Source organism: Pseudochaenichthys georgianus, chromosome 5 (genome assembly GCF_902827115.2).
Source record: "Pseudochaenichthys georgianus chromosome 5, fPseGeo1.2, whole genome shotgun sequence".
Classification (NCBI taxonomy): Eukaryota; Metazoa; Chordata; class Actinopteri; order Perciformes; family Channichthyidae; genus Pseudochaenichthys; species Pseudochaenichthys georgianus.
Window position 1 is genome coordinate 3,918,482 of NC_047507.1, and position 17,185 is coordinate 3,935,666.

General features: G+C 41.4%; 1 protein-coding gene across 1 annotated transcript in view; it reads right to left on the reverse strand.

Moving 5' to 3' along the window:
• Positions 1 to 2,523: 2,523 nt before the first annotated feature.
• The window catches only part of LOC117446119 (contactin-4-like), a 218,558-nt gene continuing 203,896 nt past the window's right edge, over positions 2,524 to 17,185 (reverse strand). Inside the window, exons 13-23 of the mRNA XM_034082121.2 lie at positions 15,812 to 15,987; positions 13,370 to 13,490; positions 12,304 to 12,462; positions 11,300 to 11,449; positions 10,072 to 10,142; positions 8,290 to 8,524; positions 7,900 to 8,015; positions 6,794 to 6,980; positions 6,601 to 6,713; positions 6,351 to 6,519; positions 2,524 to 5,949 (exon numbers count right to left, since the gene is read on the reverse strand). Coding sequence (XP_033938012.1) covers positions 5,858 to 5,949; positions 6,351 to 6,519; positions 6,601 to 6,713; positions 6,794 to 6,980; positions 7,900 to 8,015; positions 8,290 to 8,524; positions 10,072 to 10,142; positions 11,300 to 11,449; positions 12,304 to 12,462; positions 13,370 to 13,490; positions 15,812 to 15,987 — 1,589 coding nt within the window. The 3' untranslated portion in view covers positions 2,524 to 5,857. The remainder of the gene's footprint in view (positions 5,950 to 6,350; positions 6,520 to 6,600; positions 6,714 to 6,793; positions 6,981 to 7,899; positions 8,016 to 8,289; positions 8,525 to 10,071; positions 10,143 to 11,299; positions 11,450 to 12,303; positions 12,463 to 13,369; positions 13,491 to 15,811; positions 15,988 to 17,185) is intronic.

Below are 17,185 nucleotides of genomic sequence, written 5' to 3' on the forward strand. Positions count from 1 at the left end.
TTTTTTAATACATTTTAATATTTGTTTATGATCTAGCCCCTTGTATCCTGTCATTTTACAAAAGTGGCCCCCGGGCGAGTTGAGTATCTTTGCTGAAAACAGATGGGTGTAGTTCTGTACCGATGGATGAAATGACTGCATCATGAGAAGCGCTGTGTGTGTCTGGTGAGGTGGTGAATTGAAGGGTGGAGGGCCTATATTTATGTATAATATCCATACTTCTGTGTATAATCTGTAAAGTCTGTAGAATCTAAGCAGGAGAAAGGAAGTGTTTTATAGGGGGAGACATGAGGCAGTCGGTGTAATCCCACTGCAGTAGAAGTGACACATGAATGGGTGCCTTATATTGGGAGTCGTGGTTATGGGGGGAGTTTTCAGCGCCGTTAATCAACACGACCTCCCCTCTCAGTCCAAGGTGTCTCGAAAGTGATCTACTGTCTTGTAAAAGAATGTGACATTTAGCGTAGAGACGGAATAAGTATCTTGTTAAGCGAGATGAAAACATGTATTGGCCCCATTAGAAAACCAGCATAGTTCAGGTAATTTATTTTCTCCATGAAGAGCATCAAACCGCTATTTAGCCTCCACCTTCAATTCTCCACTGCCTTTTGCTCTACATTCCCCTAGTGCTTGGTAGTGTGTACTTGCTGTATTTGCATTCAGTCTAAATGGAAAACATACATGCATAAATAAATGTCTCGGTATGATTCAAACAATGTCTCTGACTCTGGAAAAAAGGGAGAGGGATTTGATCCATAATGAATGTTACTACTACACGTTAATAATTGATCACATGCAATAAAGGGTTGTGATGTTTTTTTATATGGGATCAATGTATGTAGTAAATCAAAAAGGATTATTACATTGTTTTGCACTGCCATCTTGTGGCCAGAATCAGCAAGTACATCTGTGGTGCAGATTTAAAAACAATTTGTTTGGTGATAGTGCCATCTAGTGTATGTTCTGCTTTATGTTATTCAACATATGGACTTCACCATGATCTCATACATTTTAGCATTGATATGTCATTAAATGGACTGAATTGACTTCTGTTGCTTAAAGTAGCTTCTACAGACAACAAGGTCACTTGATTAGTCATGATGAGGTTACAAACCCTTTTAGAAACCGTTGTATAACGTGTGTTGTGGCTCTGGGGCCATCCCTGATGATGTCATAATGAAACATACAAGGTTATCTGGGGTTGAGTGTTGAGTACATCATTTTTAAATGCCTGTGGGATGTAGAGTTTGGAAGATGTGGCCCTTTACAATGAAGTGTGTTGGAAAGAGATGTTGCATTATCAAATCAAATCAAGTTTTATTTATATAGCACATTTATAAACGAGTTTTGGTCAAAGTGCTGTACATATAATAAAAATAGCCTACAGTAGAGACACTTTACAGCAAATGTGCAAATTATAAGAAGTGAATAATGCATTGTTTGTGGATATCATTTTTCCCATATTAGGGACCATACATTGGGGTATCTACAGGATGTCCGCGGGGTCTTAACAAGTATTACAAATGTAAAAGTTGATAAATCAATTTAGCGAAAATTAAGGCTATTAAAAAGTATTAAAGGGCATTTTCCAAGGTGTTACATTTTGTAGCTTGTTTTCAATGAGTATATAAATGGTCCAGAGAGGTTGTGTTCTGCAGTCTGCCTGAATGTAGTCATGGCGTAGGTGTGTAGTGTGATTCTGTGTACTTTATTGATGGCATCCCGTTGGGTTTGACGTCATCTGAACAGGACATCGCACGCTCGTTCTCGATAGCGCGCGAAGGTCCGTTTACGCCGGTTGCTAAGCAACATCGTTATGGGGAAATGCAAGTTTGCGTCCAAATGGTTGGAAGATAAGAAGGAAGGACAATCAATACTGTATATAGTCAATGTGAGGTGAAGTGTGTCGCCAAGGTAACCGGTTAGAACTCCAAGTGGCGATGAGGTCTTAAAATGTACGGAAAGTAGTGCTGTAGCGTCCGTTAGCATTTTTCGCTCATGGGTCATTTAGATGCTTCTTATGAGACTTGTGTTTTGTTTTGGTAAACATGGTTTGTATCGTCAATTAGCTGAGATTATTTCCGTTAATCTGGTATAACACATTAATAGTTTGTTACATTTTAAGATCCCCTGAGACACAATATCGTGAACATTTTTTTTTTTACATTACGTGTTTTATGAATTGAACAACAGAAAAATAATCGTTAGATTAGTCGACTAATCGATCAAATAATCGCCCATTTAACCCCCAGCACTAATGGAAAGGGTCTTAAAAAATTACATTTGACTTCAGGATTCCTGCGTATACCCTGATATATTATTTATACATAGTATAACGATATACTTTATATAGTTGTATCCTTTACTACTGTAGTGTGTTACCTAACCAGTAATCAACATTAATCAAATACTATTCTGAAGAACAATACTCAGTCAACTCTCTCACACAGCTCATATGTATTGACTGACGGACCACCAGACATCGACATTGTTCTAGAAATCAATAATCTTTATTAACACAGTATAAACAGCAACAGAGGAAGCCCTCATGTAGAGCGTACAGTAAATGGACAGAAGACCCAGTACACCTCCGAGGGGCCGACTGAGACAGAAGCATAGACATAAGGGCTGATCATGGGTCAGATTTCATGGTACACATACAGTATACACAAACCTATCTGATGCGTGAACCTTTGCACGTTCCTAAAGCCATTCAGTCGGTTTGCAGGGGGACAGAAGAGAGGGGACAAAGTACAGTCATGCTGCGCGACAGTTAGCTACAGTATGAAACAGAGTTATTACATAAAAACCAAGTAAATCATCTCTTTAGAAAGGTTCTTTTATATAAATGATTTGAAGTGTACAAAACAGTATTTTACACGTTTCTCGATGCATGAGCAAGACCCAGTAGCCTACAGCACACTTCCCTTCAAAGTACAAACTACTTAACTGGATTACAAGCTACATACAGACTGCTCTGCGCCTCTGTAGCACAGCAGTCCCACATGGCATCAGGACACTATGGGAAAAAGGAAAAAGATCAGCAGCATTGTCTTTTAAACAAGGACACACACCTATAAAAATGCACCAGGCCTCATATATTGCCAATATCCCATGCGAAACGGCAGAATGCCATTCAAACTAACCTTGGTATCCTCAGCATTGCACAAAGGATGCTGGCCCCTTCCCCTCGATCCCAATCACATACATTATCTATCAACCCCAGCAGCATGTAAACATCACCGCGGCTGCTTCTATGTTCCTAATGTTTCTGATATACATATGATAAGTTAAGGCTCTTTAAGGACCTGAGGATTTTGAACATATGATGAGGCACACAGAAGGCAAAGTATATCTCTAGACACAGGGCGAATCGCAAGAATGAGGAGCATGAGACAGCCACGAGGGTCTGGTCACGAGTGGAGTACAACGGCCAACGTAAAGGAGCCCAGTGGAGAAGCTCTCCAAAACAGCACGGCGCTGTTTCTGGTAACAAGGTCAATAACTCAATCACATGGATGGCTTTAAGGACCCCATCGACTTTACATTCTTGGTCACCTTTAACCAGAGGACTGGTACCAACACTTGATAAACGCGAGAGCATCCAGCATGATTTTTAGAACAAGGTTGTTGTTTTTGTTTCTATAATTACGCTGATGGAGTCATTAGCCGCGTTCACGACGCAGTACTTTGACCACTTTAGTTCCGATATAGTTCCGAAATGTCGCGTTCACACCAAAAAGAGCCGGAACTAAAATTAGTTTGTGGGAGAAAAAGGTTCCTGTGTCTGATTGGCTGGGCGGATTGCAAACCATGCCCCGTAAAACTCCCAAAAAGTTTTGTGAAGCCGCCATTTTATTATCATCGCATTAGCATTATTAGCATTAGCATTAGCCCAGCGCAGAAACGCAGAGAGACTAACTTATGGCAACACAAAATAAAACATGGGAGCGGTGGAGATGAGGAGGTGTCGGCGTTCTGGCGACTTACTCGGAAGGCTTCAGTAGAAGCTGCTGGGAGTCCCAGCAGCTTCTACTGAAGCCAGTCCCCAACTCCGGGGACTTCCGGCCGGGGACTTTGGGCGGCAGTATACGCCGTGAAGTTGTTTGCGGCCTGCCAGTAAAAAAGCAGAAGAAGAAGAAGTGACGTCAGCGGCTTCATTTGCCTAATCCTTCCCCAGGAACTTATTCTGGTGTGAACGCGATCTGTACTTAGTTCATCAGAACTAAAGAGTTCTCATGAACTAAGTTCTCATGAATCTTTGTGGGAAAAGTACTGCGGTGTGAAAGCGCCTAATGTGGTCATTCGATCTGTCCATTAAGCAATCCCTTTTGAGTGCACTTCTAATATAATTTACAGTTTAGATAGGACTAATAAGAGGCGTAAGCAATCTTCGGTTAGCAAAAAAATCAAGTGGGTATGTTGGGTTTATTCCTATATGTTCTGATGGTCCTATGCTCCCAGGGTTTCAAGTTTTCAAAGGGTCTTATTTTCCCATAGTACTATGATCCCGGGCCCCTATATTTTTACATGTGTAACCTATCTTTACTATAGATACTAAACTATGTGTGTGCCATAAAAACAACCCAAATATCAATGTGTAAAGTCTTATGTGCAACTTTGAGGGTGTAAAAGGGTAAACGACTAAGCAGTAGGTGGGTTATTTCAATATTTTGACCTGGCAACGAGCATTTAACATTTATTTAGGAAACTAACATTACTGTTTCTTAAACCCTAACACTCCATGCATGTATGTATTAGTGTACGTTTTTTAAGTGTATTTCCCTACAACACATGTTCTTAACCCTAACCCTACAGATGTATCCCTGTGATGCTCCAAAGCGAGAAGACATTTGGAATAAATCAAAAAGGGCATTTTGATTGAAGAACACCACTTTTTTGACAACTGTTTGATTGCTGTTACAGCCTCATGTTAGCTGCATCTTCTATAGTGTAGGCATACTTCAATGTGCCAGGATGGACAGAGGAATGATTATGAACACTATTAACTCAACACAAACGTAGGTATTGCATTACGACTGACTTGAGGAAATCCAATCCTTCTCTATAGTCCAGTTAGCATGAACTAACGTAGGGGGACGTTTTTCTACGGATTCATGATATACTGTATATAAAGAATCTTAAGAAAAAACTTAAACCGGCTAACTTCATCAAGTATGCTAACACTTTCCCAATTGTAAAGCATTAGCATGTGCTGTAGAGACAGATGCGTTGTCCTCTCTTCCTCTACCCGTGTTTGGTAAGATGACCATGAATGACCCAAGTCAATACAGTCCTTGGAGTGAAACCATTTTGAAACATTGCAGAAACAGAAAACACAGAGATGTTACAGACAACAGCTAAGAGTTCATTCACTTGAAGAAAAGAAACGTCTCCAATCTACAAGTATTGTCTTATTTGAGAAGAAGGTGCCCATGTCAAATCACATTCTTAGCCTCCAGACTGGACCATTTGATGATGTTATTTGCCATGCACTTTATTGTTTTCGCCCCAGTAAGCCCAGACTGACTTCAAATTGATTAAGGACAAACACAAATCTATAAAAGCTCAACATGTCATACAAAAAGATGCATATAAGACATTTTTCTCTTTATTTTTGTTTTTTTCTTATGAAAGCTGCTTTGGTAACAACATGGTCACGACATCGCTCAATCTCCTTTACTCGGGTGCTGAAGGGGACTCCTTCCCTGTCATCTGAATGGCGTATTTTTTTTATGTCTCCCTTTTGCCTCTAAAATCTAAATGGATGGATCTAGTTACACCAGAGTGGGCTGTGTTTGCGTTCCGCCGAAGAGATGTCTCCACATCAGATGCACCGTCTGCTGGGAGCTGTTTGTCATAAAGATGTCCGCGCTGTGAAAGACAGTGCTATTGTACTGAGGGCTGATAGAGTGGAGACCTTGGATGCTGAGCCGACGGCGTTGGGGCCTGAAAAGGTATTGAAAAGAACGAGGCTGTTAGTCTGACACAATTTATTTGGCATTTCATTCCTTTAATCGGCAGCCTATCCAGCCGGCATTAGTAATTACGAGCTGAAAAGCCTAATTTCAGACGAACACTTGCGAGCCATTACTTGAGCAGCGGAATGAAACATTGAGAGATTTCTAAATAAATTGCTCAACTTTTCATGCAACGCTTTCTGTATGGAGTCACGTAGAGGCCATAATAACACACACGTCTCACATGTAGCACATTACTTTCGCCACTCTTTCTGTTATTTTCGGAGATGATGACAGCTAAAGTGTTCCGGACAGATAGCAGCAGGGGAGTATATTACGATGCTCAGCCACTCAGTAGCCACTAAGGAGGCACTAACTAGCTTCACTGACCTGGTATCCTTGGGATGGTGATCTGCCTGCTACTGCTGCCTTCCCCTCCCTCTCCAAAGGGCTTTATCTGGATGATATAATCCTCATCGGTGGGCAGGGCGAGCTCCACAGAGGTGGTGTTGGTTTCCATGACGTGGGGGCGGCTGTGTCTGTTCTTCTTGTACAGCACCTGACGACGAGAGGGGTCAAGAGTCAGGCACAGAAGCAACAAACACAATTTTCTGATAAAACCAATATACTGTGAGCTTACTTTGTAACCTGTGACTTCTGACTCATTCTCGAGGGCTTTCACTCGCTCCCAGTTCAATATAATCTTGGAGTTTGATGTGTTCCAACTCACTTTACCTGGTGGCTGACTAGGCGCTGAAAGCAAAAAACCACATTATCTATCTCGATGAAAAGCTGAACAGTGGCAGAAGGTTATAATTAGATCTGATACTTACGGGGTTTTTTGGTGGTAGCGTTGACGGTGGGGCTGGGAGGCCCTGTTCCAGCAGTGTTATATGCCCTCACTGAGATGTAATATGTGGTGCTGCTTTTTACCCCGCGGATAATGGTAGACGTTTGGTTTCCTACAGTCCTGAGCACACTAGTCGTGTCTTCCCTTTCACTTCTAGTCCAGTACCTCAGCTGAGAAGCAACAGGGCAGAATGGCAGACGTGAACACAGGCATAAAAAAAACAGACACCTTAAAAGCTTTCTGTTACACCCTGTCAATGAAGTGCAATCCGGAAACAGGACGATGTGAAGTCAACTGGACGGGAGATGGGAAACCTTTCTGAAAACAAGCTTCAGCAGCATGTCACATCGTGTGCCTTTTGCTCACGCGAGCAGTTGTGCTCATCAGACATGTGTCATGCTTTGTGGTAAAAGAGTGAGGTTGTATATTCAATCGAGGTGTAAAAACAAGAGAGGCAAACACAAAGAATGAGAAGCAAAAAAACCTCGAAAACCTCCTGCCATCAACTTCCACTGATAACAGAGTTCCTTCGTCACCCCGCTTGTCAGGGCTGAAATAGCTGGCACGCTTGGCAGCACAAATATAATTTGTCTTTTCTCATAGGAACGGTTTGCTCAGGCCTTGCTCCTCCGTTGACTTTGAGTGGTCAACAATTCATAATTCTGGCACTATATTCAATCCGTTGGATGAAAACAGAAGCTTTGTTCATGTCTTGGATTTCAATAATGAGCTGAATTAAAATGACAATAACTAACTGAGCGCAAAGCCAGTGTCTGAAACTGCTTTGTTGTGTGGATTAGAAAGCTAAACGTTCTATCCCTTAGAGTATTGCATCAGTACGCTAATCAGGGTGGTTACAGTACTTAGGTAAACAACAAGAAGAACACAACTAAACCCACAGGCATGAGACTAGGCTGGACCATTATGCATGCAGCAAGCTATTATCTGCTATACCCAGAGTGTATGAGTCTGAAACACCCATTAATAATAGAAGAGAACAAGATTCAACAGCATTATTTGCCATGTGCTTGCACACATTTACATCCGATGGGATCACACACACAAACAAGGTATTACTTTACAGCTCACCTCATAGCCCAGGACTCTTTTCTTGCTGGTGTTCCAGGGCAGAGCTTTCCACAAAACTTCAATCTCGGATGCTGAGAGGCTCTTGGCATGGACCCTGGTGGGAGCTCGGCCAGGCTCTGGAGTAAAAAGCACAAAGACTTCAAAATAACACTGAGCTTTGATGACCCGTCAAAGAAGGAACATCAAAACATTTTTAAAGCGATTTCTTTCATCAAGACAACAGAGGGAGGGAAGTAAGGCAAAGATGTCTGCAAGTGCTGATAGAAGAACGTTGGCTTCATGATCACTGCTGCTACGGTTCCAGACTCGTAAATTACTCACACGTTAATAAGGGCTAAGCAAGAAGAGCTATTCCCTCACAAGTTGTGTATGACATGAGATCATACACACCTTCTTCAGCTGAGTTGATTGTGGTAACAGGTCCGAAAGGCCCTTCCCCCTCATTGTTATAAACCCCAACCTTCACGTGGAAAGGCGAGAAGGGCTGGATGGTGTCGTTTTTGAAGATGTATTTGGATGCTTCGGCGGATGTTACGGCAGCCTGCATCCACCCGGTGGCACCGTGGGGTCGAAAAGCCACAACGTAGCCAAAACCCGGTCCATTTTGCTGCTCCTCTGGAACCGGCTGTGACAAAAATAAATACACAGATTAAGCCAAAAAAATAGGTAGTTCCTAAGAAATTCTGAATCTTAAAAAAAATCTGAATTCATGACTTTCATCGGGCCAATTTCATTCTGTCTATGAACTGTCTTTATAACTCATGGGCTAAGTTTAAACATGTAATTAAGGACACAACCCTAAGAGGAAAGACAAGGCTTTCCATTTTGAGGCAATGCTTGTAAAACATTGTATAAATATAATATTCTCTACACACAATAACTATTACTGGACATATCCATTACACAGCATGGTGCCTCTCAGCATGAAACCATAAACTCAGCTGTTGGCCAGACTGATAACATGCCTTAAACATTTATAGATTCAGACTTCACTCTACTAGATACTGGAATTCATTACTTATTTTGTTTCAGCCCTGCCTGGTCTTTAAATCAACCCAATATGGCCTAAACGGACTCTCCTACAAGTGACTCTCAAACATTATTCATGACACTTTATGAATGTGATTTACTTGTGGTGTCCCACAGGGGTCGATACTTGGACCCTTTTTTATTCCTCATTAATATTAATCACTTACTTAATCACTGCATCTGTGTGTATGTTTGCCTTTCTGCTGCTGATACTGATTTGTCACTTTCAAATGCACATGAATATCTTTCTTAACATGTTATTAAATCTAATTTAGTGGTATTTGTCATTTTAATTATTTAGCATGCAGTAAGTAAGATACACATTTATAATATAAATATATACCATAGTTCAATTTACTACAGATTTATTTAACCATTCTTGACATATTACAATGTTGTATGGGCTGCATCCTATTCCATCTGCCTCAATTTGAAACTTTCTTGAGACATTATTGTGAGTTATGCTACAGATCCAACAGCTAGCAGCACTCGGCTGTTATTTGAAGTTTTCTTATTTACTCATTTGTATATATAGATCGTTTCTCTCTTATTAACTGACATAAGTATGTTTTTTGTTTGTATTTTGTTGTAATGTGTTATCATTTGTTGACTTTCTAATGTCTTGTAACATGTGCATCTAAACTAAACTAAAGGTTTAATAATTTCAGGGCCGGGACAAAATGGTTGCTTTGTTAAGCAGAAATAAGGCTTTAAAATAACTCTTGAATAATAAAACACCAACATAGATTCTGTCAAACGTCTCACAGCGGGTACTAATGATATTTAGCAGCCTGCATTAAATATATAAGCCTTTGGAGCTGCACTGATATGCAGGAGCCTTGTAGGGAAAGAAAGAAGGAAGGAAAGATAGAAAGAAAGATAGATGGAGGAAGGGAAAACAATTTGAAAGAAAGTTGGGGTTTCGACAGAGCCATTGAGTTTAATTATCTTATTGAAACCTCAAAAGCATTTTTCTATCCCCTAGGGTGACAGAAGCAGTTATTGCCTCTGTTCTTAAAAATGAAATGCCATACGTTAATCTATCCAGATGTTATTAATGAAACAGAGGCCCAGATCCAAAAAGAATAATAGCGTCTGGCTCTCTCCTCCATGGGTGAAGGGGTCCTGAGCAAGACTGCTTACCTCCCATGTGATGACTAATTCGGAGCGACTGCCACCGCCTCCACTCACATTAGCTGGTGTGACCTTCGGAGCTGGAGAAAGAAGACGGATCAGCTTAGCCTTGTTGACTTCACACAACGCTGAGAATGCACAAGTAATTGTTTTCCTTGTTGCTACTCCCAAATGGCAGAGAGAGGTAACTTTGTTTTGTTGATATTTGAACTTGTGCATTCAGAAATACTTTAAGATATCAGCAAACTTCTCAAAGCTGAGTCATGTTTGCCGACATTTCTCGACTGTGATGTTTTTTAACCAAAAGACTATTGAGGGTCGAAACAGAAAAACAAACAAAGGATATAACCTCTCTGAAGCTTTATCTGGGTACATTACTGATTGCATTTTTATTTTAATTGTTTCAGTTTCAATAGAATTTCAGTTTTCAACACCAAATCTGCGTTGCAAAGTATATCTAAATTATTTAAAGGTTTTGTTTGCCAAGAGTTTGATGATAAGATTGATACAACTTTATATAAGTACATTAAAAAGCTAATGAAATTAGAGCTGACAGAATATGACCACGACCGGATTGTATATTTTCAGTTGAATGCAGATATCGGATCATAGAAATTAGTTGAAAATAAACTAAATCCACCTACCAGCCCTAAAGCCATCCAATTAATGTATGCTTTTATTTGTTTATTCCAAACTGAAGTTGAAAAATACAAGTTTTGGTTTTGTGAATTAAGTTTTTGTAATGACTAAAACAGAAAATAAACTGTTGAGGTTTAGAGGTGCTGCTTTTAGCCTTAACGCTAAGATAAGGTAACTAAACTAAGATAGCATACCCTGGATGTATCCTCCTACTTAACAGAATAGACATGAGGTCGATCTTCTCATTAGACTCTTGGCAAGTAAACGTTATCAATATTACTAAGGAATACAAATTGCCATCGGTTTGAAAAAAAAATAAACAGTCACACGAGATATAGGGCTATACGTTTTAGATTTAGTTCTAGTATCTAGAATTGTACCCTAAAGTTTTTGTAATGACTTAAACTGTTGAGCTTTAGAGGTGTTGTTATTAGCCTTAACGCTAAGCTAAGATAAACTAAGCTAAACTAACATATCCTGGATGTATGTTAACATTGTCAATATTACAAAAAAAATGTAATCGCCATGGGCTTCAAAACAAAAAGACATGTTTAAAGAGGCATAAGGAAAGTTGATTTTATTCTCATGCAGTACATACAGGTCCCCTTCGTCCTTGCTTGTTTGGAGGGCTTGCTGGGCTCCCCGGTCCCGATGGTGTTGCCCGCCAGGACTCGATACTCATACTCCACCCAAGGGCTCAGGTCTATTACTGTAGCTGTCAGCCGGTGGCCCCCCACCACCTCAGGAACTGGCATAAAACAAACATTGCCCCCCTTTCAGTTCCAAATAATGTGTGTGTTTTTTCTGTGTGTGTGTGTGTGTGTCTGTGTCAGCTTAGCATCAGCAGTAGAATGTCCTCTGGGCTGACAAACCTGGTAGCACTTCACTACAGGTACAAGAGACAGGTGTAACACCTCACAAGGACACAGAATACACACACTAAGAAACACAAACAACAAGACAACAATGGCAAAGATTCACAAAAAAAATACAATCACTGTTGACTTTCTTATTTGGAGATCATTCTTTAGCCCTTTCTCCATTGTACAAGGTTGCTGGAATAATAGCAAAACACAGTCTTGCTAAAAAAACAGGAAAAATAAATGATTTTATAAGAAATGACAAGAAGTCAATTTTCTCTGTCTACCTGCAAGGTCATCATGTAGTTCTGTTTCAAATATATCTTCCTGATGTGGTAAATCAATGAGGCCAGTAAACCTATCTTAGAACAAAGTGTCCTTAATTCACAAAAATAGCAATAAAAAAGCATTCAGTCTGGCATAAATGCACATTATACCAATAATGCATGAATCCCGAGCCCCATTAAAGGGCTATGTGGGGAGGAATAAAATCTTCGCTATCACTTAAGTACACTATCAAATAACAGCCTCTGCAACAAGCTCCATCATTATGATGAGATCCACGTTTTCTCTGTATTACCAGGAGTGCGATAAAATGGCGGTCAATTGTCGTCCTATAATTGTGTAACATTTGGGGTCTGAGGTAAAATTACATCTCCAATATTCTCACAGGCGAGGCAGAATGAAGAGCGGCCCCCTCCATGTGATTGGAGGCGGCCACGGCTGGTTGGAGAGAGCTTACCTGTGGTGACAGCCTGCCACCCGAGGGAAAACGGTGTCCTGGCCTGGATGGTGTATGCCGTAATTGGACTGTGATTATCGGGACCAGGCCTCCAGGACAGAGAGGCTGTGGTATCAGTGATTTCTTCTACTTGGATGCTGGTAGGCGGCCCCGGGGGACCTGATAGATGGCACAGCCAGGCAGGGAGGAGGAAGAGGAAGAGATAGAGAGGCAGACGGAGAAGAGAGGAAGACGAGTGATGGGGAGGAAATTTAAATCAGGGAGAAATGTGAAAATGGCAGAGAGAGTCACGGTGGTTTCAACACCTGCAGCTACTACAGAGAAGTCATTGAAACCTATGGGAGCCATTTTGTGTAATTAAACAATACATTTCATTTTAACCTTGAAGAGAGAGATTGCCTTTTTTATTCTGTCTTGGTATTTCTTCATAACTGAGGCACAACCAGTCACAGTACATATTAATCAATATCAAACTCTAGGCTTGTCACAACAACCACTTTTGTTGCACTTTTCCGGTAAATCGACATTCTTGATATTTGATACATAATGCAAGAAGACTTTTTTCAAAAAGCAATGAATATTCTTTTTTGAACAACATTCAGATATTTTAATGTGAACAAAATAATATATATCCTTCACTAATTAAATACAAATTAAATAAAACCACTTAACTAAACCAATGAATGTACAGTAATGGACTCTGTTAGCAAACATGCACATTGAGGCAAAGTCTATTATTTATAGATGGAACGGAGACCTGTAGCTTATTGGGGCAACATGTTGGTTGCATTTTATGTAAACAAACACAATATCACGCTAAACAAATACTATCCGTGTCATGTCCATATATTGTACTTTAAATAGCTAACGTAAAACATTTAAGGTCATTTTCCATGTATAATCATTTGATAACTTGGCCTAACAAAGTCCTTCCTTCTTCTGCACTAGATGAAATGTACGTTATTAAAGTGTTTTCAAGCCTTACACATTGACTCTGGATTGAATCTGGTCTTTTTTGTTTTAAATTGAAGTGTGGTGAAAGCAAATGATGAGTGTTGTGGCTCACCTCTGACGACCAAGTCAACAGCGATGGAAATGCTGTCCACCTTGGTTTGCACAGCGCACGTGTACTTTCCCGCATGCCGTAGCTGGATGTTTCGGATCATAATGTCTCCTGCCGAGTGTTGCTGTCATTCAAAACACACACACACACACACACACACACACACACACACACACACACACACACACACACACACACACACACACACACACACACACACACACACACACACACACACACACACACACACACACACACACACACACACACACACACACACACACACACACACACACACACACACACACACACACACACACACACACACACACACACACACACACACACACACGGTTTCGTAAGCAACATGGTAAGCATACAGCTATTGCAATTCAAATGACAGGACTGGTAGTTGGTTCTTTAGGGGAGCTTTTTATTCCATCTCTAATTGCAATCCCCACTTCTACATTATAATTTCATCAGAGCAGAGCCGGTTGCTTAATACATCGGCAAGCTTTGGCACAATGGCAGTTAGAATGCTGTGGAGTGGCTGCTAGTTTAATCAATGTAAGTGCAGATGAACAGCAATTTATTAGAGAGCGGAGACTGTAAATGATGGTACACGAAGCACCTTAACTGGGGATGAAACGGGAAAGAAAGCTGTTTTTTTCCCCCTCTACTCCTGCAGCTTTTGAAGGAGCCTTGAATTGTTTTTGGGGGGGGGGAAATAGCCCTGCGTATCACAAGCTGGGATGTAAGCTACAAACCTTTTAAAAAGTATATACCGGCTGACTAAGACTGGTTGCAGGGTGTGTACTGTATGTAAATGTATCTTAAAAATAAACCAGAGGCAGCAATTTTCAGCCCATAAATAATACACTTGATACAAACATTCCCCCTGCACTGCGGCTGAATTTATTATGACCCTGCGAAAAGAAAAAAGAAAGTATAGTATTGATGTACCAATGTATCTTCAGTCACCTCTTGACCTTTATTCAATGGAATTCCTGAAGGCGTGTTTTTATGCATCAGAAGAGCACAGGGGCCGTAATGAAAAGAGCATTCTTCAGCATCATGGGGGGGGGGGGGTAGTTTTGAGCAGAAACTGGTGAGGAAGTATTTCCTGTATTGAGTCAAAGGGGCCAACACTGAGATGAAGTTTCATTTGAAGTTCAGAGAGCAGCTTGTGGTGACAGCTGATAGACCGGCAGAGTGATTTCTCAAAAGCACTTTATCATTATATTTGAAAAGGAAACTAAATCACATCAAGGCTTTCCATGTGGCTGTGTGACGGATGAGTCATTCTCATTGCACATCCTGTATGTACGGTTTAATATCAGGAAACATTGCTTGAATACATTATGTATGAGATCTAACAAATATCTGGTATAAATCTAGTGAAGTATTTTTGTATGCAAGACAGCATGAAGGTCACACAACAATACTAATGAGGCAGCTTCTACGCTCTGAAATTAATATATGTTGACCTCACTCTGACTTTTGTTATGCTAACGTTATCGCTATCAGACGGTTTCTGCTTTTATTTGATTATGCTAACGTTACTTTTTAATGCTAACATTTCGTTTTTTGGTTTTCTAATGTTACTTTGATTAAGTTACTCTTGCTGTCCTTTTACTGATTATGTTACATCTACTTCGATCTTGTTAACACCTAAATGTTGTTATGGTAACGCTGCTTTTCTTTTTGTTATAGATGCGTATATGTTACTTGTTCATAGTTATGCTAACTTTACTTACCGTACTTTTCGGACTATAAAGCGCACCGTCATATGAGACACAGCAGCTAAATTGTTCGTGTGTCTTGCTCTCGTTCTGTCTCTCGGTTCCACTTTTACTTTGGCGCGCTACCTGCCTCACTCTTTTCCGGCCTCCAGCTTTTCCTGCTGGAGCCCGCCCCTTAAAGGTGGCGGGCGTGGACCGGTCCTAGAGCCCATAGCGTTAAAGGTGGTTAATTTTACCTGTAAAATCCATAGATTTAGGAGGTTCCCTAGTGGCCGTTAGCTGTACACAAAAAATGGGGAAAAAAGTCGCGGCTTATAGTCCGAAAAGTATGGTATATAAGAACAGAAAAAGGTGATTTGTTTACTACCTGCAAGGTCTTATGTTGTGTATTCTCGCTTATCACTGCTACTAGCTGCTGTTTCTCGCTGGTATTTCATGTAACATGTAAGCTAGGTGTGTTTGATAGATGTCGACATCAACTGTCAATATTGAACAATGTATGTCCAAGTCGTATGTATAAGAAAAGTTTTAAGAAAGTTGCTTTGTACCTAGTGAAAATGTCCATAACATACCAGCCATCATGACAATGTGGCAACTTGATTTTGAACACCTTGCTGCATCTTTAATTGTTAGTGAATGGGACACCTGTCTTCACAGCGACACAGCATGGTGGTTGTCAGAAAACATTAGATTGTAGACTTACGCCTCCCACTTTTTCAAAGAATCCCTCATGGTTCCCGAAGTAGATGAGCTGCTCGTTGAAGAACCAGGTGAACTTGAGCTCCAGGGAGGGGTCGTGGCTCACTTGGCAGGGCAGGACCACGCTCTCGCCCACGGTGATGTCCAGCGTGGTGGGCAGGGTGGTGATGACGGTCGCCTCTGAAAGCACACGCCATCAGATCAGACACACTGTTCTGCCCCGTTTGTACAGGCATTAGAATTCAGCACAGGAAGGAAATGGCTTTGCGATAAAAGCCCCTACATCATTCTTATGGATGTGTCAGACTCAGTTAATAGAAGGATATATGGGACAGAGCTCACAGCAAAGTAGGGCGCACAGCTACAATAACTGGTATTAGCTTTCGGCCTAAGCTTGTCTGGGGACTCGGGGACGTTTCTCTCCTCCTGAGAAGCCGCCGTGTGTCTCTGCCAGCTCAGCCTTCAGCCTGGAACTCCTCCGAATCCGCTCGGAAATTCCCAAAACGCACCAAACAGCAAACAACATGTGAGCACTTCTTCCTGGCGCCACTACTCTCTTTTCGATCCCTGCACTGCATTACAAAGGCGTCGCCAGGGAATAAGGCAAGCGTCCCTTATCTGCACTTGTGTGTGAGCAGCAGAGGAGGAGGAGGAGGAAAGTGGAAGGACATGAGAGAGGCGAGATGAGAGGGAGAGACTTTTGTTCTTTAGTGCAACACACCGGTCTCCCTCTTGGGGGTGCTGTGATTACTTGGTTGAAATTGCCACTCGATGTGTGCACACACAAGACTACATTAAGCATGGCAAATGATCCCTGGACAGACATAGATTCATGCAGAAAGTGCCGAGGTGCAGTCTTCATCCAGAGTGAATTCGATACCTCCATTGTATTGGCCCTCTTTGCGACACACCCACCCACACACACACCCACACGCACGCACACGCACACGCACACACACACACACACACACACACACCATGTATACATCACTTCAGGGGAAATTACATTGACTTACATGCATTTCCTGGAGACTTATCCTAACCCTAACCCTAAGTCTTTACCCTAAAATTAATGATCCCCCTTATGGGGACCTCCAAATTGTCCCCATAAGGGAGGCGAGTCCCCACACATGACTCTGTAAACATATGTAGGTCCCCACACGTATAGTAATGCTAGGCCACACACACACACACACACACACACACACACACACACACACACACACACACACACACACACACACACACACACACACACACACACACACACACACACACACACACACACACACACACACACACACACACACACACACACACACACACACACACACACACACACACACACACACACACACACACACACACACACACACAC